Raw genomic sequence first — 27,813 nt, forward strand, 5'->3', positions numbered from 1 at the left:
CAACTTGGATTTAAGTCAGTCATAATAATTATCTGAACAATTTACACACAGGCACAACACTACGAGCTAGGAATTTTCTAGTGGAAAGATATTTCGTTAATTAATTAGTATTACTTTTTTTTTTGTTGATTAATTTTTGTTTTTTTTTTAGATTTTTTTTTGTTGTTTTTTATGTTTTTTTTTATGAAATGACCGCCAGCGGCCACACGTCCCAAGCACTTGGATGAATAGAACCAAAGGGCGTGCCTTCTGTCGGAGTCAGAGAGTGGCGAGCATCGCCCGTTTGGTATATTCGTAGGTGACGAACAGGGTGGCCGTGGCCGGGATCGTGCGCAGGACGGACGGCAGGAGGCCCCGATATAGAGCCAGTACACCCTCCCGCCGGACAATGTCCGAGCCAACGGTGAACATGCTTTCGTTTAGATTCTTCACCTGGATCCGACTCTTGATGACATCGGCGGGGAACGTGGAGGTCCACAGGCAGACGCCTCCAATGGCGCCGGCGATCATTGTTCGGGCTGGTCCGATTTCGTCCTTGGTTTGGTTATTGCTTAAAAGGATAATAAATAATATTAAGTATTAGGATTTAAGATTTAAGATCTATAATTGTTAAAATAATAAGAATAATGAAGATGCTGCCTAACTTGTTGAATTATTTTTAAAAAATCCATAACTGCCAGAGAAATGGGCTTTCTTTTTTAAGATTTAATTGTTATTTGTTTTTAAATTTATAATAAATAATATTTTTTACCTAAAACTATTGAGATTTAAAAGGTTTTGTGAAAAAATAGACATAAGATCTAAGACTATAGCTCTCAACTCTGTTCTGAAACTAAAAACTCCATAACTGCCTAAGAAAAGGTTTCAGTTTTTTAATATTTATTTGATATTTGTTTATAAATTTATAATAAATAATATTTTATACCTAAAAGTAATAAGATTTAAGATTTAATTTGTTAAAAATTAGTCATAAGATCTAACTCTATAGCTCCCAACTCTCTTCCGAAACTAAAAACCACTTTTATATAGTTTCTCTTGAAGAGTTCTTTAGTTTTTTGTTTATATTTCTTATCTAGCTAGCTTATATTTTATTTTTTATTTATATTTATATTTATTTTTATTATTTTAATATTTTATATTTAAAATGAAAGACTCACCTTCGCAATAACTCACGTGTGCCTTCGTAGCTACCAAAAAAGAAAAAGTAACCGGGCATCTCACGTAAAAATGTTGAGCTCAGGCCCCTGTAGAAGCCTCGGATTCCTGTTTTAGAAATGAAATTAATTTTTATATTATAGTTTTTGTTTTTGTTATTGTTTTTAAAAGTAAATCACGTGAGGCACGTGGAGATTAGACCCCTGGGGGGAGGCCTCCGTCTCCCGAGATAAGTCTAGGAAGTGATATTCTCATTGATCCGACCGCTGTAACTTTCCACTCGATAGTGATATGATGAGGATGTAACGTCACAGTGCGTGGCATGTATTCCCCCCCTAAATATACTATGGTATAGTTTAGTACCCCTTATCAGTCTTTTTTTTTTCCTAATTTGAAGAACGCAATCTGCGTAGTTAATATGAAATTATTTATGTTTTCTGGAGGCGATTAGATTCGATTACAGTTTTATTTTTTCTTAAAAATCAAGGATTTAATTGACTTTTTTTTTAATATTCTAGTTTAAATGCTTCCTGTTTCATTTCAATTAAAAATAATCAAGTAATTAAAACCAAACTCATTTAATGGATTTCTTTCAGACGAATTTTATGAGCCATAAGTCTCAAAAAAATCTATAAAAATTCTACTTGATTTATAAAAAATTATGTAATATTATCTTTTAGTAGCTTGCAGTGTACATATTATATTTCATTCATTTTTGTTTGTTTTTTTAAATTTTGACACCCACTTTTATGCTGAGGCCTTGATATTTTCAAGTGACTCACTTTGCAAAAAAAAAAAAAAGAAAGTATTTTATGGCGATATAATTATCAAGAAGTCAATGAAATATAATATATAAAGGCATACATAAAAGAGCGGAAAAAAATAAACAATTATATATGAGTTTTTTGGTAAAAAAAGTTAAAAGACAACAGATTTCTTACAATTTGGCTGATATTCACCCTTTTTATAGCAAGATTTTTATAAATTTCTTTTTAAAATAACTATTAATATCAAACGTTTTAATTTCTATACATTGTTATGTTTATTTAACTTTTAAGAGTAAATTCTTTTTTGGGAAATTGGCTTTTAAAAATTTTCAAATACTAAATAAACAAATAAATACTAAAAGTTGAAAAAAGTATTTTTGAAAAAGGACATTTTTCAACATTTTTAGAGACAATATTTTGTATATTATTTATTTTTTATATTATTATATTATTGTATTATTTAACTATTATTTAATTTGTTTAAATAATTTACTGAAATTTGAAAGAGTAGCTGTTAGAATCTTTGCTTAAATCTTTAAACTTTTGAAAGCTATTTAGTCTGAAATAAGTTATGTTTTTAGCTTAAAAAAACTCCCCCCTCTTAAAAGTTACTAATTTATACAATTTTTAAATATTTTTACTTCATATTTAAGCCCTAAAAACCCAATTTCAATTTCCAATTCCACCGCAAAGCTAAAATACTAAATAAACAGAAAAATACTAAAAGAAAAAAGGCAATTTTGGGAAAAGGACATTTTTCAATATGTTTAGAAACAAGATTTTTTGATTATTTCTTTTTGTTTATTATTATATTATTGCATAATTATTTATATTATTGAAATATTTTACGGAATTTATAAAAAGTAGCTGTTAGAATCTTTAAATAGATTTAAACTATTTAAAGGATTTAAAAACTAACTTTTAAAAACTATTTAGATTGAAATAAGTTAAGTTTTTAGTTTACAAAACCCCCCTCCTAAAAAAAGTACTACTTTTAACCATTTTTTCTCTCAAATTAAAACCAGAACACCCCCTTAAAAACCGAAATTTCAAAATCCCGCGCCACATAGCCAGCCCCCCTCTAGAATTCTGCGGGGATCTGGCAGCCCCCCGGAAGATTACGGAAATTAATGGCACGCGGTGGGGCGTGTGGCGAGAGGGGGTGGTGCAGATTGGGGGGCTAAGTGTTAGTTTTCAGTGTATTAGTTTCTGATCCGTATCTGTGTGGTATATATCGCGATAATATTGTGTTTTTCGCCTTTTGATGATGAATTATGAGAAGAGGCCGCCAAAAATCCAAAAAAAAAAGTGCGATAATCTAATCTTTGGAACTACTAGGAGGAGGGTGGATGGGGTGGATTCGAAGCTCTCTTACCCTCGGTGCGCCAGATGTAACGGGTCAGGGTCCAGGGGGTGCGCATATCATCCGGATGGGCCGGCTCCACAAAATGCTTCATCTCCCTAAGGGCCTGCAGCTTGCACTTGATCAGCTCCGTGGGGCATAGGGTGAGGGTGGAGAAGCAGGCGGCGAGGGATCCGGCACAGGCATTCTGTACGGTGGTCAGATCCGATGCCTTCTCCTTGCCAACCACAAACGTAACGAACTTCTGACATCCGCCGTATGCCGCAAATAATACGGAATTCTCAGCGACATTGGCAAAAACAGCCGGCACCGATCCGGCATATAATCCCCGAAAGAAACCATCCTTTCGATATGTTTTCACAAAACAATCCCACATTCCCCGATACATCTCCGGGAATGTTTGTAGCTTCACCTTGACGGTGTCGAGGGGCTGGGACACGTACACCTGGGCAGCGCCACCGATCGATCCCGCCAGGAAATCGACCAGCCCCTCAACGAAGTTGATATTATTTCCGGTTCCGCCGTGCATGTCGAAGCGTCTGACGAACCGCAAAAAACCGCCGACCACGTACAGCAGTCCGTCCCGCACCGCCAATAGCGTCGATCGTAGACTGAGCCGCCGTCGCTTCGTTACCGCCGTGCCCTCCTCGGCCTCGCCCTCCTCCTCCTCCAGCCCCTCCTGCGGGCGGGGCGGCCGGAAAACAGGGTGGTCAGAGTGTTCAAAAAAAAAAATATCGGAGCGGAGCGGAGCGATCGGAGTGTTCTCAGTTCCCTTATCGCCGGAATTGAGAAAACTACGATCGTTCCAGCTTATTATTATACATTAATTTACATTTTAATTTAAACCTTTAAATAATACTTCAAACATTAAATAAATATTATAAACTATAAAAATAAAGAATCATTTAAGATTTAATCTTAGAAACAAATGGTTTTTATCACAAGTTTAAGTTTTTATTGTGTACTAACTTATTCCTTATAAAAGAAACTTATCTTATAAAAAAAACATAAAAAATAGCAATAAGAAAAACAATAAATTATAAAAAAAATACTAAACCCATTTACCGCTTCATCAATTAAAACCGAATTTAAAAAGTCCTTCATTATTAAAGTATAAAAACAATACTGTTTTGAGCTAACTGCCAAAAAATGTTTTGGATAAAATGTGAACATTCTTGTTTTGAATTATAAACTACACTATTTAGATAAACAAACACCAAACATATAGCCTGCTTTTTTTCTTTTAAGTGTTTCTTTTTGTTTTTTAATTTTGAATTCATTTTTTAATTCCCGCGCCTTGATGAGTGTTGTAAAATGTCTGTTTTTGTAAATTCAAACGTTGATTAGTGTGACCAGCAGCAGTATACTGCCTTTTCCTCCCACACATACACTTTCGCGCTCAATACGATCCAATCCTTTCTTCCCGATTGGGAAATTTGTCCAATTAGTTATTTGCTTATTTGTTTATATGTTTAATAAGTGTTTTGTGTCCTAATGTGTTGTTATTTATGTTGTTTATTATTTAGTAATATAAAAATTGTTGTTATTGTGAAAATATAAGTGATTATTGTCGTCTGTATACGTTTGTTTGTGTGTCCGATTATGTTTGCGCGTCGGTCTTAGGAATTTATTGCCATTTTGCCATTTTCTTTAATTTTTCATCATAAAATTAGTTAAAGATCTTCTTAAATGTGTTGTTTATTAATTAAATTAGTAGTTTCAAGTGTTTTTAGTAAGTTTTTAAAGTTAGTTTGTTAAATATGCTAGAATCTGTGTCGGTTGCTTCTTGTTGCAATTTTTGCATATGTATGTGTGTGATCCTCAAAGCCTGTTGCGTAGCAGAGCAAAGTACCGTTATGTACTCTTATATATGTATGTACATATCTGTGGATGTATTGTAGATGTATATAAAGATGAATGGAATGTGGGAATGGAGGTACAGTTGCTGGTAATTTTGTTTTAACTATTTATTTTAAAAATGAAACTAATTTAAATTTTAAACTTAAATAGGAATATACATATGTAAATGAGAGTCGTACTGGAAGCCCAAAGATTCTTCAGCGCTAGCATAACTGTACATACATACATGTATAAGGATAAATTTCCTTTACATATGCATGTATACCGTTATGTACCAACAGTGATGTCCAAAATTGTATATAAAGGAAAAGGAAAGGAAGGAGGAATAAAGGATTGGGAGTACAGTGGCTGGTAAGTTTTCTTCTTACATTTTTGTTTTTTTCTTGTTTTATAAAAAAAAAAATATTAATAAATTAAATAGGAAAATATATACTTAAGTAAAATATTATAAAAAAATATTATACTATATTATATAAATAAAAATATTATGTAGTTCTTGAATAGTTCTTAATTTTCTTACCTATTTTATAATTTTCTAAAATAAATAACTAACTAATACTCAAATAACCAAGTAATTTCTTGCAGTGCATATAAAAATATATGTAAAGATGATAATTGAAATATCCCACCTCTAATGCCTTCTGGTAGGCCTCCATGAACTCCTCCGGTGTCATTAAGAGGGTACTGCTCCCCACTCGACTGCTGCCGATACGAGGCGGCGGCGGTGGCATCATCAGATCGGGTCTGTCACCGTTACCGTTACCGTTACCGCTACCGCTACCGTTACCACTACCATTGCCATTATCGTTACCGTTAGACTTGCCCATAGCCGCCCCATTACTGTTACGGTGACGACCCCCGCCTCCGCCTCCGCCTCCGCCGCCATATCTTCCATCATCCTCTGGACTATCGTAGCTATCGGGAGCAGATCTATCGTGATTCGGATTCAGTTTCTTCTTCGGCTTGATGTGGCTCTCTCGCTTATTAACTGGCTGAGGTGGCAGCACTAACGGTATACTTCCTGTGGCGACCACCGCCTCATCCGACGTCGGTGACATTCTGACCCGTTCCGGCAACTTCTATTGAACCACAACTGGAGGTCACTACCTCATCATCATCCTTATTATCATCTCATCTTTTTTTTCTCTTTTTTTTTTTTTTGTTATATTTTTATTAATTCTTACCCTTCTCTTGCCTTGTCCCTTTCCCTGTCCTTGCTCCTGGCCTCGTCCTTTCGCCCCGTTGCAATTTTGTGCATTTTTTTGGGGGACGGAGTGGAGGGGCGAAAATAAAAAAATCTCCAAATAAATTCCAAATTTTGTCTGTGTGTGTGCGTTGATACTGTGATTGAAAAGCCAAAGGGGTTTTCCTATCATATTTTCCCTTTTTTCTTTCTCCCCTTTTTTCAATAATTTTTCTCAATTTTACGATTTCTTTTTTTATTTTTTTTTTATTAATAATCGATAATTTGATTACGCCATATGCATATATATAGGTGTATACATATCATGTGGATCATCTTTCACGTTTTTTTTCTTTTTCTTTAATATATATTTCTTTTTTTTTTTTTAATTTTTATGATTTTTTTTTTATAATTATTATCATGTTTGTTTTTTTATTTTTTGGTATGTGGTGTATAATCTTGTTCATTATGCGATCCATTCTTATATAAATTTTTTAATAATTTACATGAAATCATAACTTAGTTATACGCTAGCTTTAAATATATAGCATTTAGTACAGTTTATTTTTAGTCATATATATATACGTATATATATATATTTAGCCCGTAATATATATAATGTAATAGTACAAAAAAAAAGTGTAGTTTGACAAAAAAAATCCGTTTTTCAACTCATTCCGTTCATTTTTTTTTTTCAGTGTTATTATGCTTGAGCTAAGTTCCTGATCGGTCGTGTACTTCTATATCTGATTTACATTATATATATATATATTTTTTTTTATATATATATGTTGTGTAACATGTCCTTTATTTTTTAAATATTTTTTTTTGCCATCAAATCGCTGAGTTTGCATTTTCAGAGGAGCTGCAGGGGGGAGCGCCAAATCCTGGAATTTCCTTCCTCTTCTAACACTTTGTACTCGTTATATTCCTCTCTCTCTTTTTTTTTTCTCTCAGTGTAAAAATATTATTATCATTATCTTTATATTTATTTTTTATTTTCTATACAAACTCAGCGGCAAATTGTTGCTCTTTAAAAAAATTCTTGCATCTGGCTTATTTATTTATTAATTTTTTTTTATCGTTTCTATCGCATTTCATAAATTGTTTTTCTTCTTTTTTTATTTTTTATTTTTCACATATATATTTATTATAATTATGCTTCCTATACAACTATACATATTTTTTTTATATTTTTATTGTGTACAAATTCCAATCGGTTTACCAGCCGTCGAATGTGAAACAAAAACAAACTTTGTATTGGCACGCATTTTAAAATTCAAAGTTTATAGTTTTTAACACTTGGATAATTTCTTTCAGTGTTTTAGGTCTCAAAAATGTTGAGTAGAAATTGAAGGAAGGAAGTTTTTAAAAATTTTTTAGATATTTTTTTAGTTGAAATTTCATGAAAGTTTCATTAAAATAATAAAGAATGTGTTTTTTTTTTAAATATTGCCAGAACTAGTTGTTTATTTTTTAATTACGAAAATTGTAAATTTTATTATTTTCTATTAATTTGACTTCAGAAATTGGCAGTTTTATGATGAGTTTGTTGGGTTTTGAATTCTTTACTTTTAAGGCTTTGAATTTGGTATTTTATTTAGGCTTTTTTTGGTAAAAAAAAAATGTTTGAAATATTTTTGAAAATGTTTACAAGTTTTGAAACATTTTTTAAATGTTTTAAAATATTTTGGAAGAGGAATAATGTTTTGAAAAACATTTTGAAATATAAAATTGAATAAAATGGAAAGTTTGAAAAGTTTAAAAAGAAAACTTTGAAATTTTCTGAATCTTCAAAAATAACAGGCTCGACATTTTTTAAAATTTTTGAAAATTGTAGATTTGAAAATGTTTTTATTTTAAAAAGAAACCTGAAACATTTGAATTTTTGGGAAATATTTTGGAATCAAAGGAACTAAGCTTATTGTTGCGCTTTTGAATTAAACTATTTCCCGAATTGCACTTTTTTTTCCCGGACCCTGGGACTTCCTCTCCCCGGAAGCCACGCCCCCTCTTAGGCTTAATAGTAGGCGGGGAAGGGATGATAGTTCGAAGGATTGGAGGCATGATGATTGGCGGAGGGCAGCACTGGAGGAGGCCGAACGCCCGGATGATAATTACTGGATGCCACCTGGTGGTATGCCCCAAAGCTCCTGGCCATATGACGGTTCTGGGCCGCAGCTGCTGCCGATTCACCCAGGAGACGGGACTGATCCGCGGTGCCGAGGAGTCGATTGTTCTGCTCCATCAGGAGATGGGCGGTGGGATCGACGAGGAGGCGATGCTGATCGGCGGCGGCATTGGAGGCGGCCAGGATGCGATGTTGCTCCACCGTGGAGAGTAGCCGATGGTGTTCGAGGCTTTCACGGCTCTGGTGCTGCATCTGGGAGGAGAGGAAGGATCGATTCCCGCCGCCCACGGCCGCCATGTTGGCGGTATTGGGCGTGAGATCCAAGGATGCCATCCGGAGCATGTCGTGGTGCGAGGGATGATTGTAGGGGAGCTGCGGCGGCGATGAGACCACATAGTTGGCCGTCCGGCTGAGGTCCACACTGGTGGTCTGGTCGTGCTCCTGCTCGCCGAGCTGCTCGCTCAGCATATTGTGCATGGCGGCCGCCGACTGCTGGTGCTGCTGCATGGCATGGTGCTGGCCGTGGCCGTGCTCCTGCTGGTGCACCACCACCGATGCCGGGCCACCGGCACCGCCGGAACCTCCCGCCGCCGCCGCTGCTGCCACCGCCTGCTGCTGCGCCTGCGCCGACTGCTGACTCTGCTGCTCTCGATCCGACAGGATGTCGTAGATGTGATGATGATACCGACTGCTCGGCAGCTGGAAGTTGTGATGATAGTTACTGCTGGCCGCATTCGAGCGGGAGCTCATGTCCAGGCCCTGCAGGTCGGATAGGTCGTTGGCGGCCGCTGCTGCTGCCGCCGCCGCTGCCGCAGCACTCGATCCGTTGCCACTCGACTGGCGGTACTCGGCCGGGGAGTCCAGCTCCTGGCTGTTGTACTTCAGGTTGCTGGCCATGCTCTCGTACTTGGAGTACATGAGGTCGATCTGCGACTGGGGGAACTTCATGCGCATGTCCTGGCCGGCGCTGTCAAAAGGATAATGAGCTTTAGTGGGAGATCCTTACAGAAATGTATGCAAGACATGGGATTTGGAAACTTAAAAGGACAAGGAGTTAAAATAAAGGATAAAACTACTTCTAGTATGTTATGTATGTAAATAATGGATGAAAATTGGCAGAGTTGTGGCTTCCGGAAGGGGAGCGAACTGAGGAAAGGCGGAAAACGTCACTTTTATATAGGGGAACCCCTTGGAAAATTTCGAAAAATTAAAAAACGACATTTAAGCACTATTTTGAATGAGGAATGGAGGTAGTTCCTTCCCCGATCACAAAATGGTATACCACATCCCGATCGGATGAAAATTGGCAGAGTTGTGGCTTCCGGAAGGGGGGCGAACTGAGGAAAGGCGGAAAACATCACTTTTATATAGAGGAACCCCTTGGAAAATTTCGAAAAATTAAAGAACAATATTTAGACATTATTTTGAATGAGGAATGGAGGTACTTCCTTCCCTGATCACAAAATGGTATATTATATCCCGATCGGATGAAAATTGGCAGAGTTGTGGCTTCCGGAAGGGGGACGAACTGAGGAAAGGCGGAAAACCTCACTTTTATATAGGGGAACCCCTTGGAAAATTTCGAAAAATTAAAAAACGACATTTAAGCTTTATTTTGAATGAGGAATGGAGGTAGTTCCTTTCCTGATCACAAAATGGTATACCATATCCCGATCGGATGAAAATTGGCAGAGTTGTGGCTTCCGGAAGGAGGACGAACTGAGGAAAGGCGGAAAACCCCTCTTTTATATAGGAGGAAAAGCGGAAAACCCCCTTATTATTTAGGGGACCAGTATATATTTGTATGAAATAATAAAAAAAGGGAGAAATGGTGATGAGTTTGGGGAAAAATCACCTATTCTGGGGCATGATGCTGTTCTCCTCGTCACTGGACATCTGGTTGTGCCGCGAGATGTTCTGCCGCTGGCGCTCCTGCTGCTCCTGCTCCTGTTGCACGGCCCGCTTGTGGCGCATCATGTCGCCGTTGAAGTTGTACCGCGGAATGCTCGGCGACGAGGCCGGCGAGATGAGCTCGTGCTCCGGATAGGTGCTGCCCACGCTGGAAGCGTTCCTGCGCTGTGGCTGCAATGCCGGAAGTGGGGATGAGGCGGACATGCTGTTGGCTCCACCACCGGAGACACCACCACCGCCGCCGCCTCCACCGCCGCCACTGGAGCTGCCCGCCGGGGTGCTGTTCGAGCCAGGACCCGCTCCATTGCCGCCAAACATACCGCCGTAATCCCGACCCGGCGATATGGGCGGCGGCGAGGGCGGGGTTCTGTGATGCGAGGAGGAGAAGCCATCGGAGTCCGGATGCTGCGGCCGGGGTGTACTGCCCGCATCCACGTCCACGTCGTTCTGGTTCTGGTTACTCTGCGGATTCGTGGGCGTCGAGGCGCTGGGCGAGATGTTGCATGCCCCCTGGAACATGGGCAGGGGCGGGATCTGCATCGGGAAACTGCCCAGATTCTTCATCATCTTCAGTTCGTTCTCCAGGTTGTCCATAGCGCCGCCGATTCCGGGTCCATTGGCACCGACGGACGAGCCGCCCGATGAGCCACCACCACCTCCGCCACTTCCACCGCCCCCTGCTCCGCCGCCAGCACTGCCGGCTCCAAAACGCTGGGATTCGGGATCCACGTGGGCGCTCATGGGACTGTCGCTGTTGATGTGGTTGTCGGTGGGTACCTGGAAGGATAATCGCAAAAGGGAAGACATAGATTTGAACATAAGGATATGAACTTTAAAGAGCTGCAACAGTCTTCCTTTCAATGTCCTTCAGACAGGACTAAGCCCAGAATTCACTCACAAATCACAAATAAAAATAAACAAAAAAACACAAAAATAAGATGCTCTTTTATATTTCTTCGCGGGTTTTTAAATTCTTGGCAACAAACTGGACTTTCTTGACTGTGTTGCATGTGTGGCATGTTCGTTGTGGCAAGGTTGATCCATCTGGCTTGAGTCGACGCGCTGCAGCTCCAGCATCCGAAGGAAACTCACCTTGAGGTCGTTGCTCTCGCTGTCAATCATATTGCCCACCGAGTTCAAGGCCGCCTCCACGAGCATGCTGGCCGACGAGGATCCTCCACCGACACCGACTCCGACGCCCACGCCCACACCCCGGGCACTGGCATTGTTGTAGAAGGAGCTCATAAAGGACTGGGAATGGGCCAGGGAGTTCATCTGGAGTTCGTGCGGCTCCTCGCCCCCACCACCGACACTGACAGTGCCTCCAGTGGCCGGGCCAGTGGGTGTCTGACCGCCACTACCGCTGCCACCGTTATCGCCGCCACTGACACTGCCACCGGCACTGACGCCACCTCCTCCTGCACCTCCACCGCCACCACCGCCACCTCCACCTGCACCTGCACCGCCGCCGTATTGCGACATGGCTGCTGCTGCAGCTGCAGCGGCGGCGGCGGCAGCAGCGGCTGCTGCGGCATTATTATTGGACTCGACCACATCCAAGAAGGAACTGTTCTCGTCCTCCTCGCGGCTGTGGGTGCTGTGCTGGTGCTGTTGCTGCTGGTGTTGTTGCTGTTGTTGTTGCTGGTGCTGCTGCTGCTGCTGCTGGTGGGCATGGGCGTGGGCGTGGGCGTGAGCATGGGCATGGGCGTGGCTGGCACTGGCGCTGCTCATCAGCCGGGCCAGGAAGTCACGATTCTGGCCAAGTAACTTGCTGTGCTCATCAACGGGCGGAACAGCAAAACCGAGATCTCCGGCTCCGGGCACCGATCCGCTCGATAACTGGCCGCAGGACACCACGCCACCAACGGAGGAGGGTCCATTGCCACCGCTGCCACCCGTCTCGCCACCCCCGACATCCTGGCTGGCCTCCTGGACCTCCTGGATCCACTTTTTGCTACCCTTGCTGACCACCAGGTTCTGGCCGAGCGCCACATTCATGGCCGCCGCATGACGGTAATCCTGCTGGGCTCCCGCCCCCTGACCGCCGCTGGCGTGCTGATGGGGATGCGTGTGGGCGTGCGAATGCGAGTGGGCATGGCCGTGGGCATGGGAATGGGCGTGGGCGTGATGGGGATGCGAGTGGGCGTGGCTGTGGCCATGGGAGTGGACATGCGAGTGATGGGCATGGACGTGGGAGGGATGGTGGTGGGACTGTTGGTGGGAGACACTACCAGATGGATGACCGCCACCGCCACCGCCGCCACCTCCACCACCGCCAGTGTCGTCGTCGTCCTCGTCCTCTTCGTCCTCCTCCTCCAGTCCGACACCCATGTGATGGCCCATCATGTGGCCCAGCTTGGCGGGATCTTCGCCGGCACCGGCCATGGCGGAGACTGCCGCTGCGGCAGCCACCACTTGCTGCACCTGCTGCTGGGCGGACAGGCGCTGGGCGGTGGTGGTGAGGAAGGACTCCACCAGGCTCAGCTGGGCGTTCTGTTTGCGACGCACCTGCTCCTGCAGTCGCACCTGTTCCGCCTCCTCGTCGTCGGGATCGTGAAGCTGCTGCTCGGCCAGTTGCTGCTGCTGCTGTTGTTGCTGCTGTTGCTGCTGCTGCTGCTGCTGGTGCGGCAGACTGTGCGGATGCAGGTGATGCGGATGGTATTGCTGCTGCTGCTGCTGTTGCTGCTGCTGCGATTCGTGCAACAGTTGCTGATGCTGTTGCTGCTGCTGCTGCTGTTGTTGCTGCTGATGGTGTTGCATTTGCTGCTGATGTGGCTGCAGTTGTTGCTGATGCAGGTGCTGTTGCTGTTGTTGCTGCTGTTGGTGTTGCAACTGTTGTTGGTGCTGTTGCAGCTGATGTTGCTGCTGTTGTTGTTGCTGGTGTTGCTGCTGCTGGTGGTGTTGTTGCTGCAACTGCTGTTGTTGGGCGGCAGCTGCTGCTGCTGCCGCCGCTGCTGCAGCACTGGTGTCCTTCTTGCGCTTTCGCTTCCGGCCCGAACCGGCGACAGCTGCCGCAGAAGCTGCTGCTGCTGCTGCTGCCGCCGCCGCTGCAGCGGCTGAGGAAGGCACCACCTTATCGCCAAAGATGCTGGATATCTTGGAGCTGAGCAGCGAGAGATTCGGCTCGTTGCGGCACAGATCCTTGATGGACTTGCCGCTCTTCTTGATCGCCTCGAATAGGTTGTCGTCACTGAATTCGGCGTCGCTCTGGAGCGATCCGCTCAGCATTGAGCTCTGGTCCTCGAGGCTCTTGCGCCTCCGGCGCGGTGCTTGCTCTGTGAACGAGGAGAGGGGAGAGGAGACGACGGCGTGGGCGTGATTAGGGCGTGGCTGCGCCGTCGCCGTCGCTGCTGGTTGCTGCTTACCCAGAAAATCGACCTTCATGCCACCGGAATAGGCATCGAACGTGTACGCCACGCTCCTCTCGATCTTCGGCATCTGTTCCTGGGTGTAGTTATGGACCTTCTTGTAATGAAATTGCAGGCACTGTTTGGTGGTGAAGGCCGCATTGCATTCCGGTTCAGCACATCTACAAAATATATAATAGAAAATATGTTAAAGATCTATATAGTAAGGAATAGGAATACCCACTTGAATGGCCTGACTCCAGAGTGGGTCAGCATATGGATCTTGAGATTGCTGCGATTCTGGAAGAGTTTCTGGCAACGCGGACAGCTCACCACCGTCGAATTGCGACTGTGCACCTCCTTTGAGTGGCGTTGAAGTGCCGCTCGCGATCCTAGAAGTTTTGAACATAATTTACACTGAAAATCTCGTAAAACTTCAGCCATATCTAAAATGAAATTGTATGAAGAAAATGAAATTTCGGATTGTGGTGATTTTTTATAAAAAGTAACAACTTAGTGATAAAATCCATATAAACCAGAAACCAGAAACCCAACGAACGAACGAACAAACAACGAATACATAAAACGAAAGCCAAAACACATAAGGCGCAGGTCACTAAATTTCACAGGAATACTTTTCTCATTTCTTTTTTTCATTTTGTGGATCAAGGTTTTTGGATCAAGGGGATTTTTTGGGGAGAAAACTATACATTTTTATCTAAAAAAAACATAAAATTAAACAAACAAGTGTTAAATAAACACAAAACCAAGGCAAATCATTCACTAAAAGCTTCTTACACAATGCAAATGGTTGTTTTTTTTTTTACTCAATAATGCGTAATGTGATTGAAAGTCTTATTGAAACTTTATCTTCTAATTCTAGAAGTGTTTATGAATCTTTTTTGAAAGAAAGTTATATTCTTCTATATTTTTTCTTGTAATTTAATGGATTTAATTTGAAATTAAAAGGCCAACTCTTCCATCAATACTCGCAAAGTGTTAAAAAAGGTTTTCTTATAAACATCTTCATTAATAAAGTTGTTGTTTACATCTTCTACCCCTTCTTTCCTTATTTATGTTATCAATGATCTAGATATAGATCTTTTAAGTAATATTGATTAAAAAAAATATAATATCTATACTTTGGAAACCCCTATCTTCTCTCTAATACAAAATAAGACTTCCAATCCATTATTTTTATTCACTTTCTTTCAATCATTAAGTGTTAATGGCATACAATATTCAATGGTTTCAACTATTGCACTCCAAACATAACACAAAAACGATAAAAATCAACTGAAATAAACTTAATTAACAATTTATTAACACATATTTATATACTGGTCGACCAATTTAGGCGATGTTGAACCAAAAATGTAGGCAACAGAAAATAGATGAGCGATCGCAGATGCTTTTTGTGTCTCAGGAGTAGTTTTTTTTGGCGATTATTAGGTGTGATGAGTGGTGATTAGTGGTATGGTGGCTTATTCAGTTAATAAAGTTAGTTTTACAGCTAAGCGACTTGTTATGATATTAGTAGATACGATATACTATTATTTATTGAGCAGGTATACGATATATTATGATTAATGGATGTATATGGCTTCCACTTCAAAGTAGTGACTTATTTAAGGGGAAATATAAAATAAAATACAAGCAAGTGTATTAACAAAAAGCAAAATATTGAAAAAGTGGAATGGAAGTTATATAAACTGATATAAATATTGTAACAAAAGAAATAAAAGCTTGTAATTAGGTAGAAAAATAATGTTTTTAGCCTGTAAATTAATACAAAATAAAAGAAACGGTTTTGTGGCGACCGTGACAATAAATATAATACTGGTTTATGAAAGCTTTAATGCGATGCCAAAATATTAAAAAAGTGGAATGAAAGTTATATAAAATTATATTAATATTGTATAAAATATAATGTAGTTAGCTTGTAAAATAAATAAAAATAAAAGAAAGGATTATATGGCGACCGTGACAATGAATATGATATTAGTTTTATTAACAAAAAGCAAAATATTAAAAAAGTGGGATAGAAGTTTATATAAAATGATATAAATAGTGTAAAAAAAAGAAATAAAAGCTTGTAAATTAGAAGAAAATATAATGTAATTAGCTTGTAAAATAAATAAAAATAAAAGAAAGGATTATGTGGCGACCGTGACAATGAATATGATATTAGTTTTATTAACAAAAAGCAAAATATTAAAAAAGTGTGATAGAAGTTTTTATAAAATTATATAAATATTGTATAAAAAGAAATAAAAGTTTGTAAATTTGGAAGAAAATATAATTTAATTAGCTTGTAAAATAAATAAAAATAAAAAGAAAAGATTTTGTGGCGACCGTGACATTATGAAAGCTTTTGATGCGATGCTTACGGTATATGTTACGTTACTTAACGTAACGGTACATTACAAGAGTGTTAGTATGTGTGAGGCTACGCTATACAGAGTGATTACGACATACGACTAGGTACGAGCTTACGACAATGTCATTTTTTATTTTTTGGCCTACGATGCGGCTACGTTACATCAAATTACGCATACGCATGGGTGTACGGATCAGATCAGACACACAGGCAGCGGTTACATGTTTGCAGTTTACATTTTACAGCTTACTCTTTACAGTTTACAGTTAATAGTTAATAGTTTACAGTTACAGATTACGGTCTAAGTTAGACGTTATACTTTAATTTTGGTCTTGGCTCTGGAGAGGAGGCTCAGGAGGTGGTAGAAATACCGCCAGCCAAATTGCAACCATCAACTGGCGATTTGCAACTTGCAACTTACCGCTGTGCATCCGTTTGATGTGGGCCTTCAGCTTCTGCGGCTGACAGAATTTCCGGCCACAGAAATCGCAAACAGGACGCGAACGATTCGGATTCGAGGCACATCCGTAGGTCCGATGCATCTCCAGGTAGTTGAGCCGCAGGAAGAACTTGCTACAAAACTGGCACTGGTAGGCACCCTTCCCATCATGCTTCTCCGCCGCATGCTTCATGATGTTGTCCTTGCCCAGTACCGCTTCGCCGCAAACCTTACAGTGGTACTTCCGGATGGTCAGACTCATCGACGGATCATGGAAGACGGAGCAGTGGGTGCGGTAGTACAGCGGATGCTCGAACTTCAGGTTACAGCCACCGCAATCTATTTCATTTTTGGGGTAAAAAAATATACAGAAATTATATAAAGTTTTCAAAGTTTTTTGTCAATGGCTCTATTGTCCTCTAATTGCCATAATTGGGCCATTTAAAATAATCACTTTCTCTGTGAAAACTGAACAAATGGCCCAACCATATTTGTTTTTCCCAATGTCCTGGTAATTGTCGTGGCAAATCGTTCTACCCAAAAACCATGGGAGCTCTCAAATGGCTTGTAGCGATATAATTGTTTAATTTGCTTGCAAATAGTTTGTGATTTTATTGATTTGAAGGACAATGAATTTGTAATATAGGAATTATAGGAAAGTAATAGGGCATTATAGATTATTTTACGAAGGACTCTCATTACTCAGTTACTTGATACTTGAGATAATAAGCTACAGAAGCTACTGATTTTGTTTCTAGGAGAGTTGTTTTGATGTCTATCATCTCTTGTTGTCTAAGGGGTTTCTGTTTTTGGACCTCATAGATAATCCTCATCCTAAGTCAAAACCTTATAGGCCCTCAAGTACCAGATGATAAAACTAGGAAGTACTACGGAATTATATGCTAAATAAATATGTTGTTTCTAGGAGAGTTGCTTTGTTGTCTATCTTCTTGTGATGTCTAAGGGGTTTCACTCTTTGGACCTCACACATTTGGACCTTACAAGCCCTGAAGTACTATTCTTAAAAGAACCGGCTGACTCACTTGTCTTCTCTGTGTGCTTTTTACGCCACATGGTGTTGCAGTCGTCGCTCCAGTAGAGCAGCTCCATGCCGTTCCGCAGATCCCGGCAGCTGACAAAGTAGGCCTGCCGGTCAATGGAGACCAGGTTGACGTTGCGGTCCTCGTAGCTGGGAGCTGGACGGACGAACCGCAGCCAGTTGGAGGCATTGGGATTATCGCAGCAGAGCAGATAGGACTTGTCCGCCCCCGCCTCGCACATCTCGAAGATCCACTTCATGTCGCTGCCCTCGCGCACCTCCCCGGTCTGGACGGGCTGGCCGATCAGAGGACCCAGCTTCGTAAACGCCCTAACCTCCGTCCGGGCAAAGACTCCGGTCACATTCGGCTCAACGTTATGCAATTCGAATTCCGCCGGCACTGAGGCCTCGGCGAACGTGATCAGGGGCTTGGTCTCTAGCTCGGAGAGTTGGGAGGACTCATCCATGTCCATGTCCATGTCCTCCATATCCTCCATGTCGTCGTCCTCGTGCCGCTGCCTACCGCTCGCCCGCTTCGCCTGCCGCTGGGCATCCGCCTTAAGTTTGGCGAGTGCCTCCAGATTCCGGCGCTCTATCCACTCGCCCAGGTCGACGGCATCCGTGACATTGCCGCAGGCATTCCTCAACGGGCACATCTTGTGGTCGTGGGTAATGGAGCATTCGCGACAGGACTGGCAGGATCGGAAGGCGATGTCGTGTTCGTCCTCCTCCTCGACAAAGTTCTGTTCCATTTTCATTTCCCGGGCGAGTGCCTCCTCGTCCAGTTCCTCGTCATCATCATCGTCGTCGTCGTTATTGTTGCCGCCCGGATGTCCTGGCATGCCGAGACCGACGCCGGTTTCGTCCTCGTGCTCGTCGTAGGAATTTGGTGGCATCATTGCGGCTGCCGCAGCTGCTGCTGCTGCTGCTGCTGCTGCTGCCTTGGCGGATTGGGATTTTTTGCCGCCGGAGGAGGACTTGGAGCTGCGACTGTGGAAGTTGCCATTACTGGTGGCCATGCCATCGATGGTATCTACGGCCATGTTGCCATTACCATTGCCATTGCCATTTCCGTTTCCGGCTAAAGCGCCCGCCATTCCGGCCAAGTGCGGATGCTCCTCGTCGTCGTCGTCGTCGCTGCCGTTGGCCGCTGCCGCTGCCGCCGCCGCCGCCGCTGCTGCCGCCTTTTTGAGGCAGAGGGCATTCGGCAGCGACTCCTTGCTGTTCGCCTCCAGTTCGCTCTTGATCTTCTCGGCGATCCGGCAGTCCAGGACTTCCGGCAGGGCCGTCGATGCCGCTGCCGCTGCCGCCGCCGCTGCTGCTGCTCCGGCTTTGAGGGCCGCTGCCGCCGCCTTTGCCTCCTGCTTCTTCGACTTGGCATAACTGTAACCGGAGGCGCCACCGCCACCCCCTGCCCCCGAACTTGCCCCCTTGCCACCTTTGGGGGCGTAGCCGTTGAGGGCGTCGGAGGTGAATTGAACGCGTTTCTTGTACCGCTTGCGTTGGGGCGGCGTGGGCGTGGCCAGGGGCAGGGAGTCGCCGTTGCCGTTCCCGTTGAGGGAGGCGGTGTCGGGGGGCGGGGCAAAGTCCTTGGCGCTGAGATTCGGTTCCAGCTTGAAGTTGCCGTCGAAGCCCTTGGTGGGGGTGTGCGCGGGTGAGGGTGGGGGCAGGCTGTAAAAAAATAATTCAAATTTAAATTAATATTTAGATTAAGATTAAGATTTAGATTAAGATTAATTAATAGAATTAGTGAAATTTCATTAAAAATTCCCTTAAATTTAAATAATTATTTAAATATAATATTTTAAACTTGTTTGTTGGAAATTTAATTTAATAATTATTAATTAAATAATCATTAAACTATTTTTAGTTTAAAAACAAAAAATAAAATAAAAAGAAAGTGGGTCGATGGAATTTATTTATTTCTGGTCCATGTTCCGGTTCCTCCAGAGTTCCTCCTCCTCCTCCTTCCGCTCCTCTCCAGGACCTGCTCCCCTGGACCACCACATTCTTGCCACACCCCCCCTGATTGTGCCCCCCTCCTCTTCACACTCTGTTGTCGCCTTTGCGTTTAATTAATTTCGCTTATGCTTTGGTTGCCTGTTTCGCGTGCCGCTCGAGGGGTCAAAAGGTGGGCAGAAAAGGGGGGTAATAGGGGGTGGCAGAGGGGGTTGGGGGTCAGCGTGTGGCAATGGCCAGTGGCAAGTCTGGTCCTTTGCCAAGAAATAAAAATAAAAATAAATAGTTTGGAGCTACGACTTTAGGGTTTCTCTTTAAAAATTAATTAAAAATTCAAATAGAAACACTTAATTAATTAATTTAATTTAATTTTAATTATAAAAATATATATTTTTTAAAGAGAAACTATTAAATAATAAATTAAAAGTCAAAAAAACTTAAAATTTAATGGAGAAAGTGGGTTAATGTTTCTTTTAAAAAGTTTGTGCCTCATTTTGTGGCATTGTAAGTGATGCCTGTAGTCCCCCCTGACCCCCCACCTTGCCCTCTGACCACCCCTCTCTCCACCCTGAGGGGGGTCTTCAGTCCACTCCTCCACCCCCCCTAAAACCCACCGCCCTTGGCTTTTGAGAGATTCTCTTCAAGCGATAGTTTTGCTATCTATCTCTTTCTCGCTGTGTATTGCCTTCTCTATTCTCTATTCATCATCCATCTCTTTCCAGCACTCTCTGATGCTCTCTGTTATCCTTCATTAAATCCTCCACCTTAGTAGGAACCTTAACAACAATATCGAAAACAGCTGCAACAGCAAACGATACGGATACGGAATACCAGTCTGCCGAGAAGCATCCACTTACCCTGCTCCACTTTGTCCTGGTAGCCTTGTAATATACCCCATCCCTATATCCTTTTTTTTGACCGCACAAGCCAGCTGGATGAGAATATTCCTTCCATATTCCGAGAGCCAAAGAGCTCCCGGGTTTTCGATTCCCCCAATAGGGGGGAGGGAGAGAGAGTGGATTGGGTGGCTTTGTTTCGTGGATGGGTGGGTGGGTACTGGAGTGTCTCTGCCATTAATGTGATGCTTGAGGGCTCACCAGAGGGGAAGGGGGAGGGTGTAGTAAAAGGGGGTGGGTGGCAGGATGGGTGGCATTTTGGGAGGTGGGAGGCTTCAGCTTCGAAGGTTCGAGGCTGGAAGTTTTGGGATTCTGTGTCGTGTGCGTTGCTCGTTGGCGCATTAAGGACACTCGCACAAACACACACACGCTACAACCAACACACAGACAGTAACACAGACACTCACTAACACAGAGACACACCGAGAACACACACACACAATCGGACAACAATTTTGTGCTTTTTGGCGAAAATTTTCGCAGAAATTGGCGACATGGCACGAACTACCAACTCCGAATTGGCAAAAACTACGGGGGGGATGTGTTTTTAAGGATTTTCATTCTTTTTCCTGGACTTCAGTACTGGTATCTATTGTTTGTCGAAGAAATTCCGATACAGAACCCCGGATCTTATAGGCTTTCGCTCTGCCATTCTGGAGAGCAAGAAATGGCGGTCTATTTTTAACTTTAATATCTAACTTTAAATAGAGTTTAATTTATAAAAAGTAAGATTTTTCCTATAACCTAGGGACCTACAAGGACAGAGCACTTATAGAAGTGTTTTAGATACAAAAATACGACTATTTTAAAGGACTTTTGGGTAGATATCTCTATAGATACTCTTGATACTCTTGAATTGGTAGATATTCTACAAGTACCGGGTATAAACAATGAATTCTTTATCAAGAATTCTTTAAAATTCAATCTATTTGAAGCTATCTTGAATTAAACATAATTCTATATACAAATTCCTTGCGAAGAATTCTGTAAAAGTGTTTTTTAGACAAAAAAATGCAGAAATTTCAAAGGACTTAAGGAAGATATCTTTGTCTCTTTGACAAAATCTCTATAAGTACCGGGTATTAATATGACATGTTTTAGATACAAGAATAAAGAAATTTCAAAGGACTTGAAGATATCTCTCTCAAGTACCTAAAAGAACTCTACAATCCTCTTCTCAACAATCCTTTATCAAGAATTCTTTAAAATGTAGAATCTATTTTGAATTAAAAATAATTCCAAGTACTACTTCTCTATGAAGAATTCTCTATAAGTATTAATATGAGATGTTCCAGATACAAGAATAAAGAAAATTTCAAAGGACTTGAAGATATCTCTGTCTCTATGACAGATTCTCTACTAGTACCGGGTATTAATTTGAATCTTTAAGATACAAGAATACAGAAGTATATATAATTATAAGCAATTGGGAAAGAAATCTCTTAGTCCACCTCTGTGATAGATTCTCTAAAAAGTACCGGGTATGAATAAATCTATATTCATATTCATAGATATATTTCTGGATCTATATAGCTTCAGATTCTATGAAATCATAATACTACTTCTCTATGAACAATTCTCTATTCTCTACAAAGAAAATACCTATTTCTCGGGTATATATACGTTTTAATCCATAACTCTTTGAAGTTATATGAATCTTATCTTTTCCGACTCTATAGGATACTCTATTTATCTGATATTTTAGGTTCTAAAACCTTATAATCTTCTAGAAGATACAAATATATCTTAAAGTATCAGATATACATAAAATTTGAAAGTAATATCTTTAAAATTATATTAACAAGTCTGGTATTCAGAGTCTTCTAAGCCTCAAATAAGATAAGATACTATCTCATATATAGATATTAGGGATGTTGTAAAGATATTATATCTTATAGAGCTATTATAGATACTATATCTTCTATATATCCCTTCCGATCCTAGTCCAAAACTCCAAAGAAAAGGCCATCATCTTCTTGATTCCTTTTGTGCTTTTGTGATATCCTTGTTGCATGTTTCGTGCTGCCTATTTTGTTTGTGCAACAAGCTTCTCTAATGATCAAGGTGTGCTTGCCACACGGCGGGTCGGGTCTCTGTGTAGGCAAGGGGATATACTACAGTACGGTGTACATATATCCTTATATGGTGGCAGGCGAGAAGAGCCCGATGAAGAGGCCAGTGGCACGAGAGGCACGAGAGGCAAGAGGCACCAACTGTGATTCAGCATTGGCATTTCGTATTTGCCACGAGTGGGGGGCAGGAGTGGGGCAGGAGTAGGTGGTGGTGGTGTGGCACATTCAAAGCGCCAAATGGCGCGCTCGACTGCAATGCAACAGCAACAGCAACAACAACAACAACAAATAATAACAACAACAACATGATAGCAAGAAGGCGTTGCAAGGCAGGGGAAAGGCAAAGGATGTGGCAAGCAAATGTGGCAAGCGAATGTGGAGCAAGGGAAGCAAAATTCGCGACGCATTCATGTTGCATGGCAGCCAAGGAGCCTCTCCCAGCTACCCATGTGTGGCAACATCTCCCTATCTCATTCTGCCAATGCCTCACCAGTTTCCGCTTTACTCTTTCCTACACTGTTCAAAGTTTTCATTTTCTCTTTTTAATTTTAAAATATAACTTTTTTAAAGAAAAAATATATATTATTATATTTAATTTATTTATATATTATAAATATTTTAAAATTATCTTTTGAATTTTATGTCTATAATTTCTTTCAGTGTATAATTTTTTTTTTTTTGTTTTTGTGTTTATGGTGCAGGAGATTGGCAACATGGCATGGAAATGCAAATGCAACCCAGCGGTGGCAACATCCTCGACATCCTCGATGTTCCTGCTCCCAGTGTGGTTGTGATAGTGTGTGTGTGAGTGTGTTTGTGTGTTTGTGTGTGTGTATGTGTGTGTTGCTTTTTCCGCTTCCGCTGACATGGCGGCAACGAGCACAGCGGGCTGCGGACTACGTACTATGGAATACGGAATATGCCTCCAACTGTGGCAGAAGGCTCCCACAGAGGCAACAAGGATTCAAGGAGGCCAGAAGGCAACAAGAGGCAAGAAGGCTAAATGGCAAGCGGGGGCAAGAGGGGGCAAAAGCAAAATCAGAAGCCGAAGCCGATGCCGATGCAGAAGCAACATGAAAGCGCCGTTGCATGCAACCGCATGAGTACCGCATTTGTGCCTTTGTGCCACACGACGGTGTCGACGAAAAAGGGGGCCGTGCCACGCCAGGGGGGCCAGGAGGGGGGAATGTGATGCATTCGGGCATGAATCGCTTTTACATGCCTCGCTTTTGTGCCACCGCCGCCGCCGCCGCCGCCGCTGCTGCCACCGCGTTCGTTTGTTTTCCACCCCCTCCCTCCCTGGGTTGCCGCCCAAGGCGAGCTTCTTCATGCAACCCCCCCGGCAAGCTCCACCACCCACCACTCCCCCCGGCAAGCTTCACTGCCCCTGAAACACCCACCCCTTTTTCGCGGCACTTGAGCCACCCCAAATGCCAAATGTGTGTGTGTGTGTGGCGCCCAAAAAGCTTTCCTGAGTGTGTGTGAGTGTATGAGTGTGTGTTTAATTGTCTGTGTGTGCGAAGAGTGTGCGTGTGTGTGTGGGTGTGTGTGTGTGAGTGCATTTCTGCGAACAACTATCAACAATCATGGCCAGCGAAGCGTTGCCATATCTCTTGCAGCAATCCAGGACTCTTTTGTTTCTTTCCTCTGCCTTGTCCTTCTTCTATGTCGGTGTGTCTCTATGTGTGTGTTGGTTAATCAACGGTACATGAGATAAAACAAAGAGTGTAGGCCAAAAAATTGAGAAGAATTTTTAAAGAAGAGATGCCAAATAATGAAAATTATAAAAATAATGTGGCCAGATCTTGTATTTTTTTCAATTATTTAATATAACTTAAGATTTAGTTTACAATGTGGTAACATTTGTTGGTTAAAAGTATGCTATAAAATAAATAAATAAATGAAGAAAATCTATAATTATAAAATTCATAAATTAAGGATCAAATAAGGATAGCTAAATTGGACTAGAAATTAAAAATCCCCGTCAAAGAGTCCTTTTTTAAATAGTTTTGTATGTAATATTTAAACAAAAAATTAAGTTTCAATAATTAGATTTTGTTTCAACATGTTTCATTCGTTTTTAAACATGTTTTCTTCATGTTTCAACATGTTTGCTTCAAAGCTTCGATTTCTGATCTATCGGTTTATCGATTAATTGTATTATTTTTTAAGTTTGACAAAATAAATGGTATTTTAGAGCGTTAAGAGATAAATAATATTAATTAAATAGTAACAGAAACCTCTTAAAAGTCTTACTATAATGTAGATTGCGTAAAACTTAAAAAATAATGTTAAATAAAAACTAAATAAAATAAATAAATATAACAATATACCAACAGATATCACAAATCAAATAAAATTCTAAAGATCATATGGGATCATATTGAAAAGGATTTTAAATTATATGGGATGTATCACCATGTATATATCATATATATATACCTATATCACATTTAGATCGTAAATGGGATAAATATATCATAATATGGCACATATATCTCACAAATAGATCATGTATCGTATAAATCATATATCGATAATAGATGGGATTGAATATATATCATATATCGATCATAGATGCATTAAATATATCACATATCGGATAAAAATGTCATATATCTATCATACATCGGATAATCATATCATATATAGATCATATATGGGATAAATATATCATATATCGATCATAGATGGCTTAAATCTAGCATATATCGATCATATATCATATATCGGATAAACATAAGAAATATCGATCGTATATGGTATAAATATATCATATTCATCGACCATATATCGTATCATAAAAGGAATAAATATATTATATATCGAACATAAATCGTATAAAACTATCATATATCGAACATAAATCGTATAAAACTATCATATATCGATCATATATCGTATAAATATATCGCATATCTATCATACATGGAATCACCATCATATATCGTATCCTTAAAAGCTTCTCCAATGTATCCGTATCTATCGATAGTATATTATATCGAATATAATTTAATCGAATTATAATTTTATCGAATCGTATTAATTTAAATCTTATATTTCTCTAAGTGCACTCACTTATTCAAACGATCCGTATCGTTGTCCGCCAAATTGAGGAGATAGGCCACGAACTCGACGTCGTTCTTGAACTGCAGCCGAGTCCTCATGTGCTCCCACTTCTCGGCGTTCTTGGTGCCGATGTAGATGTTCTTGCTGTAGTTCTGATGGCGGTACTTCCTCCTCTCGCTTGCCGCACTGCTGCTGCCGCCGCTGCCCCCGCTCTGGTGCTGCTGCTGTTGCGAGTGCTGCTGCTGGTTGTGCGAGTGCTGTTGCTGGTGATGTTGCTGCTGTTGGTGATGTTGCTGCTGCTGCTGCTGCTGCGATGAGGTCAGATGCGAGCCACTGCCACCGCCACCGCCCATCCCGCCCAGCGATGAACCGCCCCTCGAACTACCGCCCCCCAGATCATTGCCGCCCCCGCCATGGTTGCTGTTCTGCGTCGAGAAGCTGGTGTTGCTGTTGCCGCCCAGGAGACTGCTGGGCGGTGGTGGGGGGATCGATGTTGCTGCTGCCGCTGCCGCCGCCGCCGCTGCTGCTGCTGCCGTGACGTTCTGTTGCTGCTCCAGCTGGGCATTCAGTTTGGCGGCAGCGGCCGCTGCTGCTGCTGCTGCTGCCGCCGCTGCTGCAGCTGCTACGGCGCTCATATGAAGGCCGCCACTTTCGGCCGCCGCCGAGCTGTTCATGTGGGCCGAGGAGAGGGTGGCCCGGCTGCTGGCCGCCTCATCCTCCTCCTCCTCGTCATCCTCATCCTCATCGGCATCGTCATCGTCCTCGTAGTCGATGGGATCCTGTTGCTGCTGCTGCGACTGTTGCTGCTGCTGCTGCTGCTGCTGGGGATCGTGTATCATGTGCCGCAGATCTTCGGGTGTTAGATCGTGTCCATTACCCTGATCCTGATGATGATGATGATGATGATCCTCATCATCCTCGTCCTCCTCATCATCATCATAATCATCTTCATCATCGTCGTCATGATGCTGCTGCTGCTGCGGTTCTTCGCTTAATCTTAACTTGTTATTGTTGTTGTTGTTGGTGTTGTTATTGTTGTAGTGTTGCTGCTGTTGCTGCTGCTGTTGTTGTTGCTGTTGCTTGTTACCGTTATGCAATGCATTAACTGCTGCAGCAACAACTGCTGCTGCTGCTGCAGCTCTCTGTTGCTGCTCGGCGGCCAATTGTTGTTGTTGTTGTTGCTGCTGTTGCTGCTGTTGCACTTCTTCCTCTTCCTCATCGTCTTCTTCTTCTTCGTCGAGGGAACTTTGCGAACTGCTGCTGCTGCGACTGCTGCTGCGACCGCAATTGTTGTTGTTGTTGTTGTTGCTGCTGCCGCTATTGTTGTTGTTGTTGTTGGTGTTGTTGTTGCTTGTGGCATTAACATTACCGCCCGTTGCCGCCGATGATGCCGAATTGTTGCTATTGTTGCTGCTGCTTAATGCGGCCGCTGCAGCTGCTGCCGCCGCTGCTGCTGCTGCCGCTGCAGCGGCACGACTCAAAAAGGGTGGGCGTGGCACTAGAGGCGTATCGGAATTATCGGAACTATCGTTAAAATCGAATGCACTAAAATCGGCGGCATTTGTTGCATTTGCTGCTGCTGCTGCCGCCGCTGCTGCTTGGGCTGCTGCTGCTGCTGCTGCAGTGCTTGTTTTGGACATGCTGCTGCTGGCGTCGCTGCCAACGCTGGCGTTGCTGTGACTTCGGCTGCGACGACGGCTGCTGCGGTGGCTGCTGCTTTTCGAGCTGCTGCTATTTCGGCTGTTGCTATTGTTGTTGTTGTTGTTGTTGTTGTTGTTGTTATTGTTGATGTTGTTGTTGGTAGCGTTGATGCTACCGCTTCTGCTTCCGCCGCTGCTGCTGCTGTTGCTGCTGCTGATGCTGCTGCTGTTGCTACTGATGCTGCTGCGACTTTGGCTCCGATTGCAACGTTTATGTCGATTGTTGTTGTTGTTTCTGTTTCGATTTCTATTCCTTTTTGTTTCTTTCTTTATAGTTGTTGTTGTTGTTGTTGTTGTTGTTGTTGCTGCGCTTTGCCGAACGCTATGCAGTTTTTGCTATTTGTTATTGTTGCTGGCACTGCTGCTGCTGCGACGCTGCTGCGAGTTGCTGCTGCTGTTGTTGCGATCTGCTGCCTCGTTGTCCGCCTTGCTCTGCTTCTTCTGCTTGTGCTTCTGCTTCTGCTTCTGCTGCTGCGTCTGCTGCTGCTGCTGCTGTTGTTGTTGTTTCTGCTTCTTCTTCATTATTTCACCCGCACAGGTCG

At 42.3% G+C, this 27,813-nt stretch overlaps 2 protein-coding genes across 9 annotated transcripts; both read right to left on the minus strand.

Annotated features, from left to right (window-relative positions):
* Positions 1 to 4: 4 nt before the first annotated feature.
* On the minus strand, positions 5 to 6,489 carry LOC6503527 (mitochondrial ornithine transporter 1). 5 transcript variants are annotated; one of them, XM_014905483.3, is made up of 5 exons: positions 6,330 to 6,489; positions 5,775 to 6,248; positions 3,298 to 3,964; positions 1,158 to 1,263; positions 5 to 550 (listed from the first exon to the last, which is right to left on the minus strand). In XM_014905483.3, exons 2-5 carry the CDS (start codon positions 6,201 to 6,203, stop codon positions 259 to 261), a joined length of 1,494 nt encoding a protein of 497 aa, XP_014760969.1. In that variant the 5' UTR covers positions 6,204 to 6,248; positions 6,330 to 6,489; the 3' UTR covers positions 5 to 258. The 5 variants fall into 5 exon arrangements, with proteins under 5 accessions (XP_014760969.1, XP_001964211.1, XP_014760967.1 ...); XM_001964175.4 differs by having other exon boundaries at positions 5,775 to 6,224; positions 6,330 to 6,482; XM_014905481.3 differs by having other exon boundaries at positions 5,775 to 6,238; positions 6,330 to 6,478.
* Positions 6,490 to 6,955: 466 nt separating this feature from the next.
* On the minus strand, positions 6,956 to 27,211 carry LOC6503525 (neurogenic protein mastermind). Of its 4 annotated transcripts, XM_032452843.2 has the most exons (8): positions 25,581 to 27,211; positions 17,580 to 19,246; positions 16,519 to 16,875; positions 13,962 to 14,163; positions 13,736 to 13,899; positions 11,463 to 13,645; positions 10,315 to 11,147; positions 6,956 to 9,426 (listed from the first exon to the last, which is right to left on the minus strand). In XM_032452843.2, exons 1-8 carry the CDS (start codon positions 27,209 to 27,211, stop codon positions 8,349 to 8,351), a joined length of 8,115 nt encoding a protein of 2,704 aa, XP_032308734.1. In that variant the 3' UTR covers positions 6,956 to 8,348. The 4 variants fall into 4 exon arrangements, with proteins under 4 accessions (XP_032308734.1, XP_032308733.1, XP_032308732.1 ...); XM_032452842.2 differs by having other exon boundaries at positions 11,463 to 13,899; positions 13,962 to 14,109; XM_032452841.2 differs by having other exon boundaries at positions 11,463 to 13,899.
* Positions 27,212 to 27,813: the final 602 nt, after the last annotated feature.

The sequence above is a fragment of the Drosophila ananassae genome, chromosome XL (genome assembly GCF_017639315.1).
Source record: "Drosophila ananassae strain 14024-0371.13 chromosome XL, ASM1763931v2, whole genome shotgun sequence".
NCBI lineage: Eukaryota > Metazoa > Arthropoda > Insecta > Diptera > Drosophilidae > Drosophila > Drosophila ananassae.